The sequence below is a fragment of the Pleurodeles waltl genome, chromosome 1_2 (assembly GCF_031143425.1).
Source record: "Pleurodeles waltl isolate 20211129_DDA chromosome 1_2, aPleWal1.hap1.20221129, whole genome shotgun sequence".
In the NCBI taxonomy this organism is placed as follows: domain Eukaryota; kingdom Metazoa; phylum Chordata; class Amphibia; order Caudata; family Salamandridae; genus Pleurodeles; species Pleurodeles waltl.
Window position 1 is genome coordinate 331,357,048 of NC_090437.1, and position 17,989 is coordinate 331,375,036.

The window sequence follows — 17,989 nt, forward strand, 5'->3', positions numbered from 1 at the left end:
GGGTTCCTCATAAACAGAGACAAGTCTGTTCTGGTCGCGGCTTAACAGATGGCATTCCTCTGATTTCTGATAAATTCTCTTGTCGCTACATTACATCTTCCTCAGTCCAAAGTTCACTCTATCAAACACGAAATTTTTCGTACTGTGAAACTCACAAATATTTCCCTCAGATCTCTTGCAAGGATTGTCATTCTGCTTACCTCATTGATTCAGGCCATTTTTCCGGGACCAATACATTATTGAGTTCTTCAGAGACTGAAGATTTGCCATCTGCAAAAAAGTCTTGCTTATTCAGACTCCTTTCGTCTAGACCAAGAGTCTAAAATAGAGCTTCAGTGGTGGCTAAACCATTTAGATGCCTGGAATGGCAGACCCATCTTCGCTTCGGCCCCAGATCTTGTCTTAGAATTTGATGCAAGCCCTACAGGTTGGGGCGCCTGGTTTGGTCCGATTTCGACTGGCGGTTCATGGTCTTCTCTGGGGTCCTCACTGCACATCATTTGTTTAGAGATGCTTGCAGGTTCCTTTGCCATCAAAATCTTTACAAAGTACAGAATCCAATGCTCCATTCTTGTAAGAATGGCAATCTGCTGGCAGTTCGTGACATAAACCATTGAGGTGGACCCAAATCAAAGCACCTAGCAGAGTTAGCAAAAAGCTTCAGGGAGTTCTGTCTTCTTCACAAACTGTTGGTTCGCGCAGAATATTTACCAGGCTCTCTCAATTCCATTGCAGATTGGCACTTCAGTCATCCACACAACTACAATGACTGGAAACTTCATTCTTCAGTCTTCATACTTCTTCGTCACAATTGGGGCCCCTTTCAGATAGATTTCTTTGCATCACACCTCAATCGTCAACTTTCCCGTTTTTCAGTTGGAGTCCAGACCCTCTTGCCTCAGCAACGAATGCTTTCCTCCAAGAATAGTCTCGGTCTCTCAATTATGCCTTTCCCCCTTTCATAATGATCAACAGAGTCCTTGCTGAGATTTGACGCCAAAAAGCTTTGGTGGTTATCGTAATTCTATTTTGGCAATCCCAAGTATGGATTCCCCTTCTTCTGTAATTGTCAACAGATATTTCCCTTCTCCTTCCATCTTTACTGGACCTTCTTCTCAGTCCGGAGGGACACAGATACTACTTTATTCTCAACAGCTCCCTATCTCTAACAGCCTGGAGGATTTTGGGTGTTCCCTCTATTATCCAAGTATTTCGGCGGAAACTTCTCACTATATCAGCAAATCTTGGGCCCAGGCACTACCAAAGCCTATAGATCCACCTGGTCTCTTTGGTCAAGCTGGTGTTTGGGAAAATCTGTCAATCCCTTTTCAAAAGGTATATCTTTCATAGTGAATTTTCTTGCTTCACAAGCAGGTACAGGTAAGACATATCACACAATAAACCTTTATCGTTCTGCTATTTCAATCAATCACAGATACATCAATGGGAAGCCGATCAGAGAACACCCACTCATCTGTTGCCTGTTGAAGGAAGTAAAAAACTCCAATCCCCCTATTCCAAAATATAGCCATGTGTGGGATGTCAATCTAATTTTGCAATTGTTTATTTCATGGCTAGCAAATCAATTGCTTTCTTTGAAAATGCTTTCAACTAAGTTGACAATGCTTTTATGTTTAATCTCTACTAAACGTTTAACTGACGTTAAAGCTTTAGATGTTTCCTCACTTTTTTTCACTCCCCCAGGCATTCTCTTTGGCATCCATAGACATACCAAAACAAATTTATCTTCAGTATTTTACCCTTACTTTCCCTCTCAACCAAATCTCTGTGTTAGAAACTGTCTTAAAGTTTTTGAGGAAAAAAGACATCTCAGAATGTCCTCTAAAATCACAACTTCTCATCTCTTTCCGAAGACCCCATGTTCCAGTCTCCTCCCTTACTCTTGTCCGGTGGTTTAACCCCTTCTGTGCCCAGGACGTAATGGTTATGTCCTGAGGCACAGTGCTCGTGTGTCCAGGACGTAACCATTACGTCCTGGGCACAGAGCCCAGAGGGCCCACCCCCCCAAGGCAGGGATGGAAGGGGAAGACCTTCCCCTTCCACCCCGACCCCCCCCCCCACACCCTCCTGTGACGTCCACGCGCCGATTGTCACAGAGGGCCTCCTCTGAGCTTCCAGCACGATCGGTAGAGAAATGCAAAGCATTTCTCTTCCGATCACGTGGAGGAGGCAAGAGAGGCTTCAGAAGTCTCTCTCAGCGTTTCAAAAGCCAGATTGTAAAGCAATCCGGATTTTGAAACGCCCACTAGACACCAGGGATTTATTTTTCTAAATGAAACTGGCATGAGGGAGCGGCCCCTTGGGCAAGGGTCGCTCCCGGGGGGGGCATTTTTTTTTAAGGCCTTTTCTGCCCCATCGGCCTATTATTAGGCCGAGCTGCCCCCAGGGGGTGCAAAAGCCTCTAGGCACCAGGGATATTTTTTTATTATTATTTTAGAGGTGGGGAGCGACCCCTTAGGCAAGGGTCGCTCCCATAGGGGGGCAAATTATATTTAGGCAATTTCTGCCCCCCTTGGGGGCAGATTGGCCTATTTTTATGAGGCCAATCTGCCCCCAAGGGGGACAGAAACCACTAGACACCAGGGAGTTCTTTTTTTTTTTTTGTGAATTTCACACAAGGGGAGCGACCCCTTAGGCAAGGGTCGTTCCCCTAGGGGGGAATTTATTTTAGGCCATTTCTGCCCCCTTTGGGGGCAGAGCAGCCTATTTTAATTAGGCCAATCTGCCCCCAAGGGGGGGCAGAAACCACTAGGCACCGGGGATTTTTTGTTGTTGTTGTTGTTTTACAGATGGGGAGCGACCCCTTAAGCAAGGGTTGCTCCCCTGGAGGGGCAAATTGTATTTAGGCCATTTCTGCCCAGTTTAGGGGCAGATTGGCTGATTTTAGGTCAATCTGCTCCCAAGGGGGGCAGAAACCACTAGGCACCGGGGATTTTTTGTTGTTGTTGTTGTTTTACAGATGGGGAGCGACCCCTTAAGCAAGGGTCGCTCCCCTGGAGGGGCAAATTGTATTTAGGCCATTTCTGCCCAGTTTAGGGGCAGATTGGCTGATTTTAGGTCAATCTGCTCCCAAGGGGGGCAGAAACAACTAGGCACCGGGGATCTTTTTCTTTTTTTTTGCGCCAATGTCACGCAGGGGGAGCGACCCCGTAGGCAAGGGTCGCTCCCCGGGGGGGTTAGGGGGGCAAATTTATTTTAGGCCATTTCTGCCCCCCCAGGGGCCGGCTGATCTAGAGGCCAAAATCCAAAGGTAGGCACTTTGCAAAAAACACCTGTTTTCTGTGAAGAAATGTGATGTGTCCACGTTGTGTTTTGGGCCATTTCCTTTCGTGGGCGCTAGGCCTACCCACACAAGTGAGGTACCATTTTTATCGGGAGACTTGGGGGAACGCTGGGTGGAAGGAAATTTGTGGCTCCTCTCAGATTCCAGAACTTTCTGTCACCGAAATGAGAGGAAAAAGTGTTTTTTGCGTCAAATTGTGAGGTTTGCAAAGGATTCTGGGTAACAGAACCTGGTCAGATCCCCACGAGTCACCCCATCTTGGATTCCCCTAGGTTTCTAGTTTTCAAACATGCGCTGGTTTGCTAGGTTTTCCCAGGTGCCGACTGAGCTACAGGGCAAAATCCACAGGTAGGCACTTTGCAAAAAACACCTCTGTTTTCTGTGAAAAGATGTGATGTGTCCACGTTGTGTTTTGAGCCATTTCCTTTTGTGGGCGCTAGGCCTACCCACACAAGTGAGGTACCATTTTTATCGGGAGACTTGGGGGAACACAGAATAGCAAAACAAGTGTTATTGCCCCTTGTCTTTCTCTACATTTTTTCCTTCCAAATGTAAGGCAGTGTGTAAAAAAGACGTCTATTTGAGAAATGCCCTATAATTCACATGCTAGTATGGGCACCCCGGAATTCAGAGATGAGCAAATAACCACTGCTTCTCAACACCTTATCTTGTGGCCATTTTGGAAATACAAAGGTTTTCTTGATTCCTATTTTTCACTTTTTATAATTAAGCAAATTAATTGCTGTATACCCGGTGTAGAATAAAAACCCATTGCAGGGTGCAGCGCATTTATTGGCTCTGGGTACCTAGAGTTCTTGATGAACCTACAAGTCCTCTATATCCCCGCAAACAGAAGAGTCCAGCAGACGTAACGGTGTATTGCTTTCAAAAATCTGACCGCAGGAAAAAGTTACAGAGTAAAACGTGGAGAAAAATGGCTGTTATTTTCACCTCAATTTCAATATTCTTTTATTTCAGCTGTTATTTTCTGTAGGAAACCCTTGTAGGATCTACACAAATGACCCCTTGCTGAATTCAGAATTTTGTCTATTTTTCAGAAATGTTTAGCTTTCTGGGGTCCAGCATTGGTTTCTTACCCATTTTGGTCACTAACTGGAAGGAGGCTGAAAGCACAAAAAAATGTAAAAATGGGGTATGTCCCAGTAAAATGTCAAAATTGTATTGAAAAATTGGGTTTTCCAATTCAAGTCTGCCTGTTCCTGAAAGCTGGGAAGATGGTGATCTTGCCACCACAAACCCTTTGTTGGTGCCATTTTCAGGGAAAAAACCACGAGCTGCCTTCTGCAGCCTTTTTTTCCCATTTTAAAAAAAAAACTACATTTTCACTGTATTTTGGCTAATTTCTTGGTCTCCTTCAGGGGAACCCACAAAGTCTGGGTACCTCTAGAATCCCTAGGATGTTGGGAAAAAAGGACGCAAATTTGGCGTGGGTAGCTTATGTGAACAAAATGTTATGAGGGCCTAAGCGCGAACTGCCCCAAATAGCCAAAAAAAGGCTCGGCACAGGAGGGGGAAAAGGCCTGGCAGCAAAGGGGTTAAATGGGTCATGCCCCTAGCCAGTATTGACACTTCCATTTTTGGAGCTCATTCTACTCGCACAGCTATGGCTTCAAAAGCCTTTTGGGTAGGTTACCGTTTAGAGGACATTCTGAGATCTGAGGATTGGTCTAATGATACTGCATATAGAACCTTTTATTGTAAACCTGTTGTAACTGCTTCATCAGTTGTAATCGATATGCTTTAAACATGCAGAATATGTGCCTCTGGTCTTGCTCTAAAAAATAGATTTTCCTAGTATCTTATGACAGAAAGTCTTAATTTTATAAAAGACACGGAGATTAGTATTATCCCTCCACAAACATTTTAATGCTATGTTTTTCCCACCCCACAGTTTTTACTACACTGACTTCTAGAGCCACATAGGAAGAAATTGTCTCCGAATCAGCCTGCAACATCGCCTACTTTTGAGATGACACTGTCCTGCTCCATGTCTTCTAGGTCCAAAAATGATCCCTCTCTCCTCCTTTGGATAGACGTTCTTCAGGACAGTTTTACTTGGATTTTATCCTTGACTATTATATGTTTAATTTTCCCAATGTTTATTACTTAATTGTACTTCTCGCTCAAGGAACGGGGGCTGCTTGCAGTCAAGTTAGGTATAAGACCTTAAGCCTGGTCTCTGATTGGGCCATTTACTCTGTTTTTATCTCTCTCTGGTGGCCTATGTTCCCTGGCCTCATGGGACTTGTAGTTTGTTCTTTTTCCTTGACTGCTGCTATTGAATAAAGCAAGATTAAAACATCATAATACTCGCCTCTGTGTCTTTAATAAAATTAAGACTTTCTGTCATAAGATAGTAGGAAAATCTGCATTGTCTGTGGCATTATGCTCATCACCTTGTTGTATTTGCAATGGAAACAAGCTCTGGCAAAGCCAGTAGGTCTGTCTTCCATTTTCGAACCTAAATAAAATGAAATTGCTTTTTATATACCATGCAATTATGAGATAAATAATTTGATGTGTGGGGACTGAGTGTACTGTTGAGTTGTAAAATAATCCCCAGCACATTGCAAGATAAGCACTACAGAAAAGAGCAAATGATACACCAAACAACCAAGTGCATGAAGTGAGAGAGAAATAGTCCATTGAGTGGGGCCAAAGGCTATTCTATGTATATTTCAAAGAACTATCAACCATACATCTTTCTAGAACTGTGCTGTTCAGCCAGACCTAAAAATGGAGCCCTTAACCTATGAGCTGCAGGGATGATAGGAACTAAGGTATCACTGTTTCTGTGAACTGCAAGATCCAGTAGCTAAAGGCATCTATCTATTAGTCCAACAGCTTTAATGAGCCCATTAACTAAAGGGGGTTCTTTAAACCAGGAGCAGTAGTGTTGGAATAAAATGTATTTACAGCCCAAGATCTGTCGAGCAGCCAGGGTTTGCAAGAAGACTCTGAACACCAGGATGGAATAGGTGAGCAGTGTTGCCAGGTGCTAAGGGGAGGCCGGGAGCTACAAATGTGGTGTCGAAACAATTATGAACAAGCTAGGCCCTGCAGTAAGTGCTGTTTTTTTATGACTACCATTATGTTGATACCAACAAGTAACATGTGATATACATTTATTATTCAGAGCCAGAATATCCCATGAGCTAAATAAGTGTTTTTCAAAAACTTTTTATGTTACCCTTGCCTTGCTACTCCCAGCACTTTTTGGAAAAAGAGTATGTCTTGTGCTATCTCTCATAAATCTGCACATTCCTTTATATCTATTAATGGCCGTCAAATATTCAGTGGTGTTTGATTTGAACCTTTGTGGCAATATCTGGTTCTCATAGTGGGGTGAATATGAGTATTTATAAGCAGAGTCTAGTTCAACCCCATGTGTGTTTTAATAGCCATAAAGGAGCGTATGGCACTTATTTTACTAATCAAGATTCTTGACTCCATGAGCTGCTATATTACATTCCTGGCCCCACCAAATAGAGAATCTTGGAGTGGGCCTGCAATTTTGGATGTGTGTGCGCTCTTCGGGCCTAGTCGCAAACTGCATTTTGTAGTACTAAAATGTACTACTAACATAGTACAAAATGTTTCTTTAAAGAAACCTACGTATGTTAAGAAATACTGTAAATTGATTGCATATATTTATTTGAAATGTAGTACAAAATTCAAAAGAAACTATTCACTTGGTTTTTAATGAAATAATCAATTAAAATATATTAAGTTAAAATATAATTACATTTTAAAGGTTTATTAAAAAACTACCACCTAAAGTAAAATGTTTGTATATACTTATTGCATATCAAAAATTACTAAAATTTATATATGAAATTAAATTATAATGAAAAATTACAGTTTTGTTTATATATTAATTAATTAGAAAAGGTAACTAAAATATTTTGCTGTTTAATAATATTTATTTTGAAAATATATATATATATATGTATGTATAAACATTTAATTTAATTTACATATGTTTTTAAAAAGTAAAAATAAATTTGTATTTAACATTATTTGCTATGAGATTCTAATTTAATGGACACCAGGGATTTTTTTTTTATTACTGGATACTACCCAGCATAGGCATGGCCATACCCCCCCAAAACAGGGAAACAGTCTTTCTACCCTTCCCCTCCCAGGGGGCAGATTGGGGCAATTAACCCTTTTTGCACCCCCTGGGGGGTAGAAAGTCCACTGGACACCAGGGATTACATTTTTTTTTTGTATTTGTATCGGTGGGGTCTGCCCAACATGGACATGTCCATGCCCCCGCCCAAAAAGGGAAACAGTCTTTCTGCCCCTCCTTGTGGGGCAGAAATCCCACTTGATACCACAGATTACTTTTTTTAATAGGGATGGGGGCTGCCCAGCATAGGCATGGCCATACTCCTACCCCCTCAAAAATGAGGAAACCTTCTTTCTACTCCCCTGCTGACTAAAGCATTTCACCCCAAGGGCGAGCAAAAGAATATTTGATTTTGTAGGCTGTTGTTTTTACAAATTAGACCAGTAGAGTTTGGCTAACTCCCAGTATCATCCCACACAATGGTTAACAGCTGCACTTTTTGGGCTTGGGTAGGCTGCCACCTGGAAAAACCTACCATACCCATATGATTCTGAAAAGTAGGGGAGTCCAGGGTGCTGTGCTTTGCATCCACCCCACTGCATTTTCTCACCCACAATAGCCTGTTAGCCTCAAAATGTGACTAAAATCACACATTTTCCTTGCTCTTCTGTGAACAGAAATAAACCACAAATATCCTACCACTCGGTCTCCTGATAAGAGACCTCACTTGTGTGGGTGGCCAAAGCAGAGACAACCTAAAAAAGTATTTTTAAAAACCTGCCCTTTTAAAGCCACATTGGTTCCCCCTCAAACTATAGACGTTTTTGGCCCTTCACATTTGCAGGCACTTGGCCCACCCACACAAGTGAGGTGTTATTTTTATCATGAGACCGAGGGGAATGCTGACGGGTAGGGAATTTGTGGCAGCCCTCAGATTCCAGAACCTTCCATCACAGAAATGTGAGGAAATGTGTATTTTAGACAAATGTTAAGGTTTGCAAGGGATTGTGGGTGAAAAATAGTAGTGGAAGTCACACAAGTCACCTCTCCCTTGGTTTCCCTAAGTGTCTGGTTTTCATAAATGTACGGGTTTGCTAGGTTTCCCTTGGTGCTTGCTGAGCTAGGGCCTAAAAACTGCAACTGTCTACTTGGCAAGAAACGGGTGAGTTTTGCATGGAAAGAATTGATGTATCCATGTTGTGTTTTGGGCCGTTTCCTGTCATTAGCTCTAGGCCTACCCACACAAGTGAGGCACCATTTTTATCAGATGTAGGAGAATGCTGGGTGGGAAGAAATTTGTGACTGTGCAGATTCCAGGTCTATGTAAAAAAAAAATGTTTGTCAAAGTTTGAGGTTTGTAGGAGCTTCTGGGTAAAACAGCCTGGTGAGACCCACACAAGTCACCCCATCCTGGATTCCTCTAGGTGTCTAGATTTAAAAAAATTACAGGTTTGCTAGAATTCCCTAAGTACTAGCTCAGGCAGGGCCCAAAAGCTACTGCTGAACAGCCTGTTAAGGAAAAAGAAATACAATAATAATGAGAATAGTAAAACATGGAAAACTGGGAGAATCTGGGGACAAGATGAAGTTGTGGGGGAGTCTGAGGAAGGAGTTTTAACCCTGCGTGCGATCAGAAACACACTGACCATCTGAGGGCAGTGAAACTCTTGCTCTTCTCCCTGCCCCTCCTCTCGTTGTTGGTCAGCCATTGGAGGCGGTGGCTTCTCTGATTGGTTGGGACCGGGTATGCCCTGCTCATTCATTGGCTTGATCGTTTCACCTTGCTGAGCTCTCGCTCCTCGCCCCGTGTCAGGCAGGCGAACTGCGCGCATGCGCCCGCGCTTCTTGGGGGGGCTGAGGCTGAGTTTGAGAGGCGCAGGGGAGACCGGCACTGGCGACAGCGGCGCCGCATCCGCACCGTGGCCTCGGACCGGCAGTAGCCCCTCCGCTGCGCTGATGCCGTGCGCGAGCAGCGGAGCCATCACTCGTGCCGGACTTAAGGAGTAACAACGCGCTCAAACTAGCGCCAGGCACCGGCAGCAGGAGGGACCCGGCACCGAGCAGGGCATCCCCGGGCGCCCGGTTTTTGCAGCGGACGCAGGGAGCGAGAGGCGCCGGAGCCACGCAGCGGCAGCAGGATGATGCCCGCCCGCGCGCCGAAGCTCCGCTCTGGGGGGCAGCAGTGAGGCGCCGGCAGCGCAGGCTCCTTCCCGCTGCACAGAGCGGGGCCGCGGCTACAGCATGGTGAGTGTCTCCTCGGCGCTGCCAGCGGCGCCGCCGGCCGTGGCCCCGCTCTCCGGGGAGGGCCGAGCGAGAAAGGTGGGCCACGCGTCCTTAATCCGCGAGAGGGAGGAATGACAGGCGGCGGTGATGTGGTGCATTACTGCGCTTGAGGTGCGTGCTGGGGTCGCCCCTGCTGCCTCCTCGGGCTCATCCCCCGCTCCTTATGCTGCGCAGCTTTTTCACTTATCAAGCGCCGCTTCTGTGCCAAACCGCCCCTGGAGCTGGGCTAATGTGCGCAGCTACCGGTCTCGGCTTCTCTCCCCGGGCTGGTGAGCTGCGGACTCTGCTCCCTCCCTCCTGTCAGCTTCTGCGGACGTCGCACCAGAGCTCTGCGAGACGCTTCTTCCTCTTAATATGCCTTTTCCAGGCGGAGGGGTGGTCAGGCTTCATGCCGCGTTAGTGTTTTCTGAAACCGACTTTAATGTAGCAGACTAAGAAAGCTAATCTGGTAGTTTTGCGTTAACCACCTTTGATTTTCTTGGGTGTTATTTTTAAAAGATTACCTAGTACTCTTAAATGGTTTTTGTTTTCTGTAATGTTTTTCTTTGGGTCATTGTTCTACTGCTATTAACTTTTATGGGGTTTGGGTTTTTGTGTAAGTGATTCACCTGTCTGTAACATTGTCTTGCGTTAAACAAAACTGGGTTTTCATGGTATACACTTTTTTCCGTGTCCTTCTCGAATTTGTTAATGGGTTAGTGTTTGGGCAGTTGCATTTTTTTGGTTTCTTTGGGGTACTGACTTAAAATTGCTGCCAATCATGCTAGGTTTTCTTTAAAGCAGCTGTCCACCTATTGGCAGCTTTGGATGTAAGTTCAAGCTAGTTTGTCCTCTTTTACTTTTGGTAGTGTTCGTGGCAGTGGTTTAGTTTCCTGATGATTGGAATGTATAGGTATAGCTTCCATTTACATGTTTCGCTTGTTATTGCGGATAGGGGATAGGTGTCGGCACACAACGGCGTTTTCTGAGGCGTTGCAGAGCCGTTCATTTGCCCCTTTTGCAAACTAGTTGATTGGTTGGTTGTATGTTTTTTTTTTTTTCCTTCCGTGAATGGATTATCTGGCATGTGGGTCTGTGGAATGTTTTGGGAGGACATACCAGTTGCATTTTGAACTTTAGACTTGGTTATTGATGTTGGATGCCTGTTAGTTTCAGGTATTACTTGCTACAATTTCCTCTTATCTCTCTTTTTTTTTTTTTTTCCCTCCGGCCACATACACATTCTCTGGTGACCAGTAGGCTACCACTGGTTCAAATAGAAGCCAAAGGGAGTTACGCTAGGTGTTAGGGGAGTCTTGTGGGGCGTGGTCGTTCTTTAGGGATGCATGAACGTACTGTGCTCATCTGGCTTTACCCTGTCCATCCCTGCCCACAGTGTGCCGTACAGGTGAAGCTGGAACTGGGGCACCGCGCCCAAGTGCGCAAGAAGCCCACCCTGGAAGGATTTACCCACGACTGGATGGTGTTCGTCAGGGGTCCGGAGCACAGCAACATACAACACTTTGTGGAGAAAGTCGTTTTTCACCTGCATGAGAGCTTTCCCAGGCCCAAGAGGGGTAAGAGCTCGTTGAACGTTTATTTCTAGTTGTTGGCTGCACATGCATGACTTCATTCTCCACCTAGAGGCAGATGTGGCACAATGTCATTCGTTTGTTCTGGAAAGTTTTCATCACTTCTGCACGAGTATCAGCCTTGTGATGAAGGACCTGTTTTAATGTGGAAACAATTCTAAGGCAATGGCACCTTTTTCTTATGTGCTTCGTGATTATACAACTACAATTGTAAGTTGGCAAACAATAACTGCAGTAGATTTACCAACGAGCAGAAGCAAATCCGTTAAGTCTAGAAGACTGTCTTGTGAATCGCGTTGATGTTTGATGTAGTGAGTTAACACGTTTTGCGGACCTAGCAACTAAACATGTAGCTTCTTTGTCCAACACAAGTCCTAAGCATGGTCAACATAAACTCATCCCGAATGCACTGTTTTGTTGATGCGTGTGTCGAGTTCTGTGCCAACATGAAGCCCTATTAATGTAGTAAAGTGGTGACAGAATCACCACATATGCTATATGAAATGCAAATCCTTCTGCAACTTATTGTTCAGATTACAAAATCATACAGAGCTCTAAATGGGCGGAAAGAAACCAAGAATGGCAACAAATTGGCATATGATTCTCCCGAAGTAAGTTATCGTGGCATACCGAATTTAACTAAGGTTTAGTTTATTGTGCAGTTATTAAAAACCTTTGCACGTTCAAAATAGTCACCATCAAAAAAATACATGTTAAAAACGCCAAGTCTGAATTAAAACTGGAAATAAATCGAATGGGCTGTTAGTGCAGAAGAAATTCAGAATACTGATTCTAGTCCCTGACTGCCTAAAATAGAAACCAACCTTTATCTCAGATAATTAAACAAGTTACACCAGACCTGGCCCCACTATGGGCTGGCACCCAGCACTTCAATAGAATTATTGCTTGAATCTAACTAATTACCGTTGGCTTAGTCCCGGTATGTTGTGAGTAGGGCTGAATTTGAGAAATATTGGTGTTTCACAGATCAATCAATAGGGGATATTCATGTCTGGAAGGTGCCATGTCTTCTTATGAAACAGGGTGTCTGGCCTCCCTTCATCCTTTGTCACAAGGGCCACAGATGCCTGTGACAGGTGGCAGTGCCGAAAGGCCTAACGACCATCACATGTAACGCCTCTTATTAATAATTCTGACTTTACGCCAGATATAATAGGGGAATGTTATAGGTAGTGGCAAAAAAGGCTGTAGACGAGCGTGAGATTTTTTTCATCTTTAAGGGTTTTGACCAAATTATAAAGGATTATAGATAGGATGACAGTGGGAGAAATAATTTATCTCCAGATAAGACATTGGATAGCAACCCAAACAATCAGATCCCAAAAATTAAATAATCAACGCCTATTATCTGAAATATCTAAGTTCATCTTACTTGCTTCAGTGGTAGGCAGATACCCCTCACGGATAAGATGGGAAGCAGGAGCAGATTGACCCATGCCATGTAAGAAGTGGAGCGACTTACCTGGGAGTCCTTGGATAATGGCTATTAGCTTGGCAGGGCGAGTCCTTGATAACACATCACCTCTTACTTGTACTATGTACTGGCTCGGATCCATGCATGGAAAGCCTCCTAGCGCCCTGCCCAGGGAATTGTGTGGGACATGCACAATGCTGCACCTACTCTGGCACTGCCCTGAATTGAAAAGCTACTCGGAGAAGTTAATCTCAGACATAGACGCCATGTCAGGCTAAGCTATGCAAATAAACAGGCATAGCTTCAATGATCACCAAGTGGGATGCCTTCTCATTAGTGTTGTGTTGTGAAACACATCGCATCTCTGTAGAGGACCAACATCACCATGGGATACTGAGGCTGGTTATATCATCATGGCTTGTGGAAAAAGCCCATAGTTCGATTAAGCAAAGAGGCAAGTAGTGTTTTTTTTTTTTTTTTTTTTACACATGGGCACCTTGCATTGCCTTATTAGCGCAATAATTCTCTGTATTAACACCCAGAATACTTAGACATATCCGCTTAAGGCGGAGAGGGTGGAGACAGTCACAAGCACATAAATGTGGGAGCTCAGCCTTTCTTAGAGTCGCTAGGAATTCCTGAGCCTGTAGTGAGCTAATTTGGAATCATCATTTTAATGCGCTATGGTATCAGTTGTGGGGCATGGAGAGGGGATTATATATGTTAAATGTTTATAACCCCCCCCCCCCCGTGCCAGGGAACGGTTGTGGGCAGGAGTATATGTATTTTGAAATTAACAGAATTGTACCATAATGCGATGACAGATGGAACAGAGTTGATGAACAAACGCGGGCCAGAAAAAGGAACACTGAATTAAAATGAACTTCTCCTTGTCTGGCAGCGTTGGCTTGTGACGTTTGAACGTGATGGAGTGTAAATAGCTGTCTCGAAGTGAACTAAGCGAGCCAGCCCTGTTTCCTTTAGGGCCGTTTTCATTCCGAAAGAAAAAATTAAAAACCACGACAAAAAGGTGTATTTTGCAGCCCAGTTTTATCCATAGCCTCTGAAAGAATAGTACTGCAACAATTTTGAGGTGTGCCTGGCAAGGTCCCCCACCTACCCCTTAAGGTTATGAGAACTCTAGTCCCCAAAAACTGTTTGGCAAAGGGACGACATTGTGGATATTTCAACATGAGTTACTCATTTATTTTGACTAAAGCTGTATGTATTCCAAGCGGATAAAAATAAGGTTAAGCAATTTCATATGGTCCGTCGCATTTCAAAATGTATAGAAAATCTGTCTGAACGTTATTCATCAACCTTTCCCCGTCTAGGTAGATTCCTGTTTACGTGCTGTGACTGAGAATATGCTTTCGAAGGGAGAGTGTGTTAAATGTAAACGTTATGCACATATTACAACCCCAGGCTGTAGAAAGCAGAGTTTGGCACTTTCTGAAGGCTTATGCAGCAATGTTATGCCTTAGTTCCTTTGAACTTCCAGGAACAGAAGCAGACACGTTAAACCAGTTTTGCATGTATTCTCCCCAGATCGAGTAGTGATATAGAAAAGTTTATCCCTATAGAGGATGAACTACAATACGTGCGACTTTAAGTCATAAAATAAGTCAAAACTGTAAGTACCCAGGAATCAACCAGCATTGGCAAAGCCAATAGGCCCAGTAGGTGTGGCATTATCATGTCTGCTATTGTTGTCGTGTTTTTTTTTTTTTTTTTAATTTATTTATTTGTTGTTATTTTTGTTTGTTTTGCACATAGCTCTGCAATAGGGTAAAAGTAATAAAACGAAAAATCCCGCAGGACGAAGGAAACGGTCATCTGGTGGCTCTGCTGTAGTCAGACTGAAGTATACAAAAATAGATGGATTGAGCACTTAATTAATCTCAGCCACTATTGATTACTTGGGGCTGCATCCTAATCTATCATTATTTTGAACACCTTGCCATCTCAGTTTGGACCCAGAGATATGCATATCAGTCTTCACTCTACTCCAGTGGGAACAGTCCAGTCCAAACTGGCACATCAAGTCTCCCTTGATCCCGAATACAAGTAAGAAACCCTAACTCCTGTAGCCGGAGTGAAACACTTTCTTATCCTGATATCAGGAAAGCCTAATACTTAAGCAGTCTTCTTGCCCTCACCACTGCCTCACACCTGCTCACTTGACATGCAAGATTGGAGCGCAGTTGAAGGCACTCTCCAACATGTGGCCATTTTGTGTCGGTATACTGCTCTGAGGCATCTTTACTGCCTTCCTGTTTGTTTGGTTGGGCTTTGATACAAAAATCATTGTGGGTTAGCTTCTACTCCTAACTGGATGATACAATAGTGTATTGTGAACAGGTGGCATATAGCGTAGGATTGGATTCAAACCTGGGGCTTAAAGACACTTAAAGATCACTTAAAAATCTTTGTAGATTGTTGATGAAACACCAGGCAAGTACGAGTTAGCCCGTAGAGCCCATCCATAGTGTCATGACTTTCATACTACCTAAACTTGTCTAATAAATTTATCTCTATTCTCAGAGCTATTAGAGTTGGGGGTCAAGGACCATCGAGGGTACGTTTTCTCTCATTTCAGTAAGTGCTTTAAGAAGTGAGGCATTACGGCTAAAGGAGGGCCAATCCACACCTGCAAATTCCATGCCTTGACACTTATCCTAATCTAGGATCGCAGAGCTTCGGACCTCACCCTGGGTTGCTGTTCTACAGAGGCCACTTTGCTGTTGGTGAAACAAGGGTTTGAGGACATTGGCTTCATATCTTTGCCTTTTTCTCTTGAGTGAGACAGTATTGCTTCTCCTGTTTAATCGTAACAAGAACGCATGGCTTTTAAATGCCTCTCAGGCCCAATATACCTCTTACTTCCATTCCTATAAAACAACTGTTAGTTTTTCAGCATTAAAATGTCCAGTTGATGGATCGGGGTATGTGTAATTCTGTAAAGAGAGCCCTAAACACGCATTCGTATAAACCCAGTGAATTCACACATGGAAATTCACACTGGAGGGTCAATTTGAGACCAGGTGCAAAGTGTAAACCATAAAGGTTTATTTAAAAATTTGGATTTATTACAGAATGCCAAAAGATAATGCTTAAGCATCTCGGAACATGCAAAATGTAAATAAATGAAATCGGGAAACTGAGCCCTAATCTAATCTATTACCAGAACCAAATATGGTCTAGCACATTGAAATAACGAGTCTAAGAGCATTCATCATAAGGACTGCTCAGTTTAGTAGGCGAGAAGGAACATGAAAAATATTCCAAGTAAGGATCAGCAGTAAACAGACTGACATAGTCTGCTCTCTAATGAGACTGCGAAGGGACTGTAAAAAAATAATCTGTGTGCTATTAGCATATCCCAGATAGAGAGTTGTTATACTTTTTTGGACAGAGAAATCGTACACTCACAGTGGTGTGGAGCATGAGATGCATTCTTTTGTCCAATGTTAAGAAGAAAACACATTACATGGTACAATGACTTTCACTCTAGTACTAATGAATAATCCTGTGCTATGCCCCACACAATATAACAAAGGCACAAGTAAATACAACCTACTCCAGCTAGAGGAAGTAGCCTTCAGCTGAATACCGTTAAAGTTTCCTTTCCTTCAGCAGCATTATGCTCACCTAAAGAAACATTTAGTCAATGGAATGCAAGCAGGACGTAAAGGTAACTAAATTTCGTGCAATTAATGAAATAGTGAAGGTCCCATTTGAGGCTCTCCGTGCACATTCAGGGAAAGAGAAAAAAGTTCACATCACACATACTTGAAAATGCAATTCAAACTCGACTAGACCCACTCATGTCAACTTATAAAACTTTGTTATATTAAACACAGAAAAACAGTCAAAACATTGTATTTGTGGCTCTCTATTATGAATTGAAAGCACAGAATTATTAATTGTAACATCTGCTTCCACAATCCGTACACTGCTTAGGGCGAAGCATGTCCAAAATTTACTCTTGTGCATAAACCACCACTTACTTTCCTGGTCTGAAAGTGTCTGCTCACATGTCCTTTGTGATGGAGAATTTGCCCGGTGTATCATGTTTTGTACCGTGCGGTGCAGGATTTGCGTCAGCAGAACCATACAGTAGCGGAATGGCTGAGGGGCAGGGTCCTGGTTTTCAAGGAATGCAACATGTAGCAGGGCAGTTAGTTGTACCGACCTTTTGAGTTTAGATTCCGAAAAGTATGTCAGTGTTGTGATGAGTGAATGGCTGAGGATGGAGGAGTTAAGGAATCTCTGCTTCCTTTTGAGATGGTTTCAGGGGTAATTTGGTATTACAGGTGCAGGGATAGCAGAGAATATGTACTTCCCTGGTAGGCATACTTGGAGGGAGGAGTTTTTATGTTACAGCAAAATGCATTTAATTGTATGTTTATACCGTATTATGTCATGGCATATTAAGTATGGTAATGTACACATACAAACAAAGCCCTCCCACACCTCCCCCCCACCACACACTCTAGTGATAACTGTACTTGATCCAAACAATAGATTGTCAGATTTTTAGGGTGCTACCTGTTGTCATGAGGCTACTGCAGTTTAGCAGTGGCCTACAAAACTGCAGACCTGCAATGACATGTCCTTTGTCATTGTTATATCGTACTTCATTCTGACATTACATTTGATTATGCACCCAGATTACTATACCAGAAGAAGCACTGTCAAAGCCAGTCGGTCTCGCATTTGAAAGGCCTTAATGTACACTTCAGCTTTGCCAGCGCTTCCTACTGATGATCAACAGCACTTCTGAAGAAGCGAAAACATCTGGTTCTGGCATGTTGACATATTTGTGTGCATGTATCACTACTGGGGCCATTATGACTTTATTCTTTTTATTTACCTTTCCAAGATGGCAGATGCTCACTGTGGAGATCTAAATGACGAGAATAAAAGGCTTGGGAAATTACACTTTAGCGAAAGATGCTACCTGGTAACAAATTGCAGCTGGCAGTCCCTCAGAAAGAGAAAAAAATAGAAATCTAAAACAGGTGAGGTAGGGGAGCAACAGAAAAGCCACAGGTGGCCAACATGATGACAATCCATTGAGGCGCTAGTGCGAGAGGCGGTCGAAAAATAAATGTAAAACAGCTGAGCTGGGGAAACAGTGGGTGAGCTAGAGGGGGCCGAGCCAACACGGAGAGAGTTGAGTGGTGGGGATTTAAGAGGGGAAGCAACACATGAAAGCTAGCACACACAAGGACTCCTAAAGAGTGCTGAAAGTAAAGGAAGGCGAGCATTTGCTTTGTGTTGTCTCTCCTTGGTGATCT

General features: G+C 43.5%; 1 protein-coding gene across 4 annotated transcripts in view; it reads left to right on the top strand.

The window, feature by feature from the left end:
• The window catches only part of MLLT3 (MLLT3 super elongation complex subunit), a 487,733-nt gene that overhangs the window by 86,462 nt on the left and 383,282 nt on the right, over positions 1 to 17,989 (top strand). The window contains exons 1-2 of one of the 4 annotated variants that reach the window (XM_069239116.1): positions 9,226 to 9,641; positions 11,056 to 11,236. In XM_069239116.1, coding sequence (XP_069095217.1) covers positions 9,639 to 9,641; positions 11,056 to 11,236 — 184 coding nt within the window. In that variant the 5' untranslated portion in view covers positions 9,226 to 9,638. Of the gene's footprint in view, positions 1 to 9,225; positions 9,642 to 9,704; positions 9,792 to 11,055; positions 11,237 to 17,989 lie in introns of those variants that run through there. The other 3 variants (XM_069239126.1, XM_069239107.1, XM_069239133.1) reach the window with 3 other exon arrangements.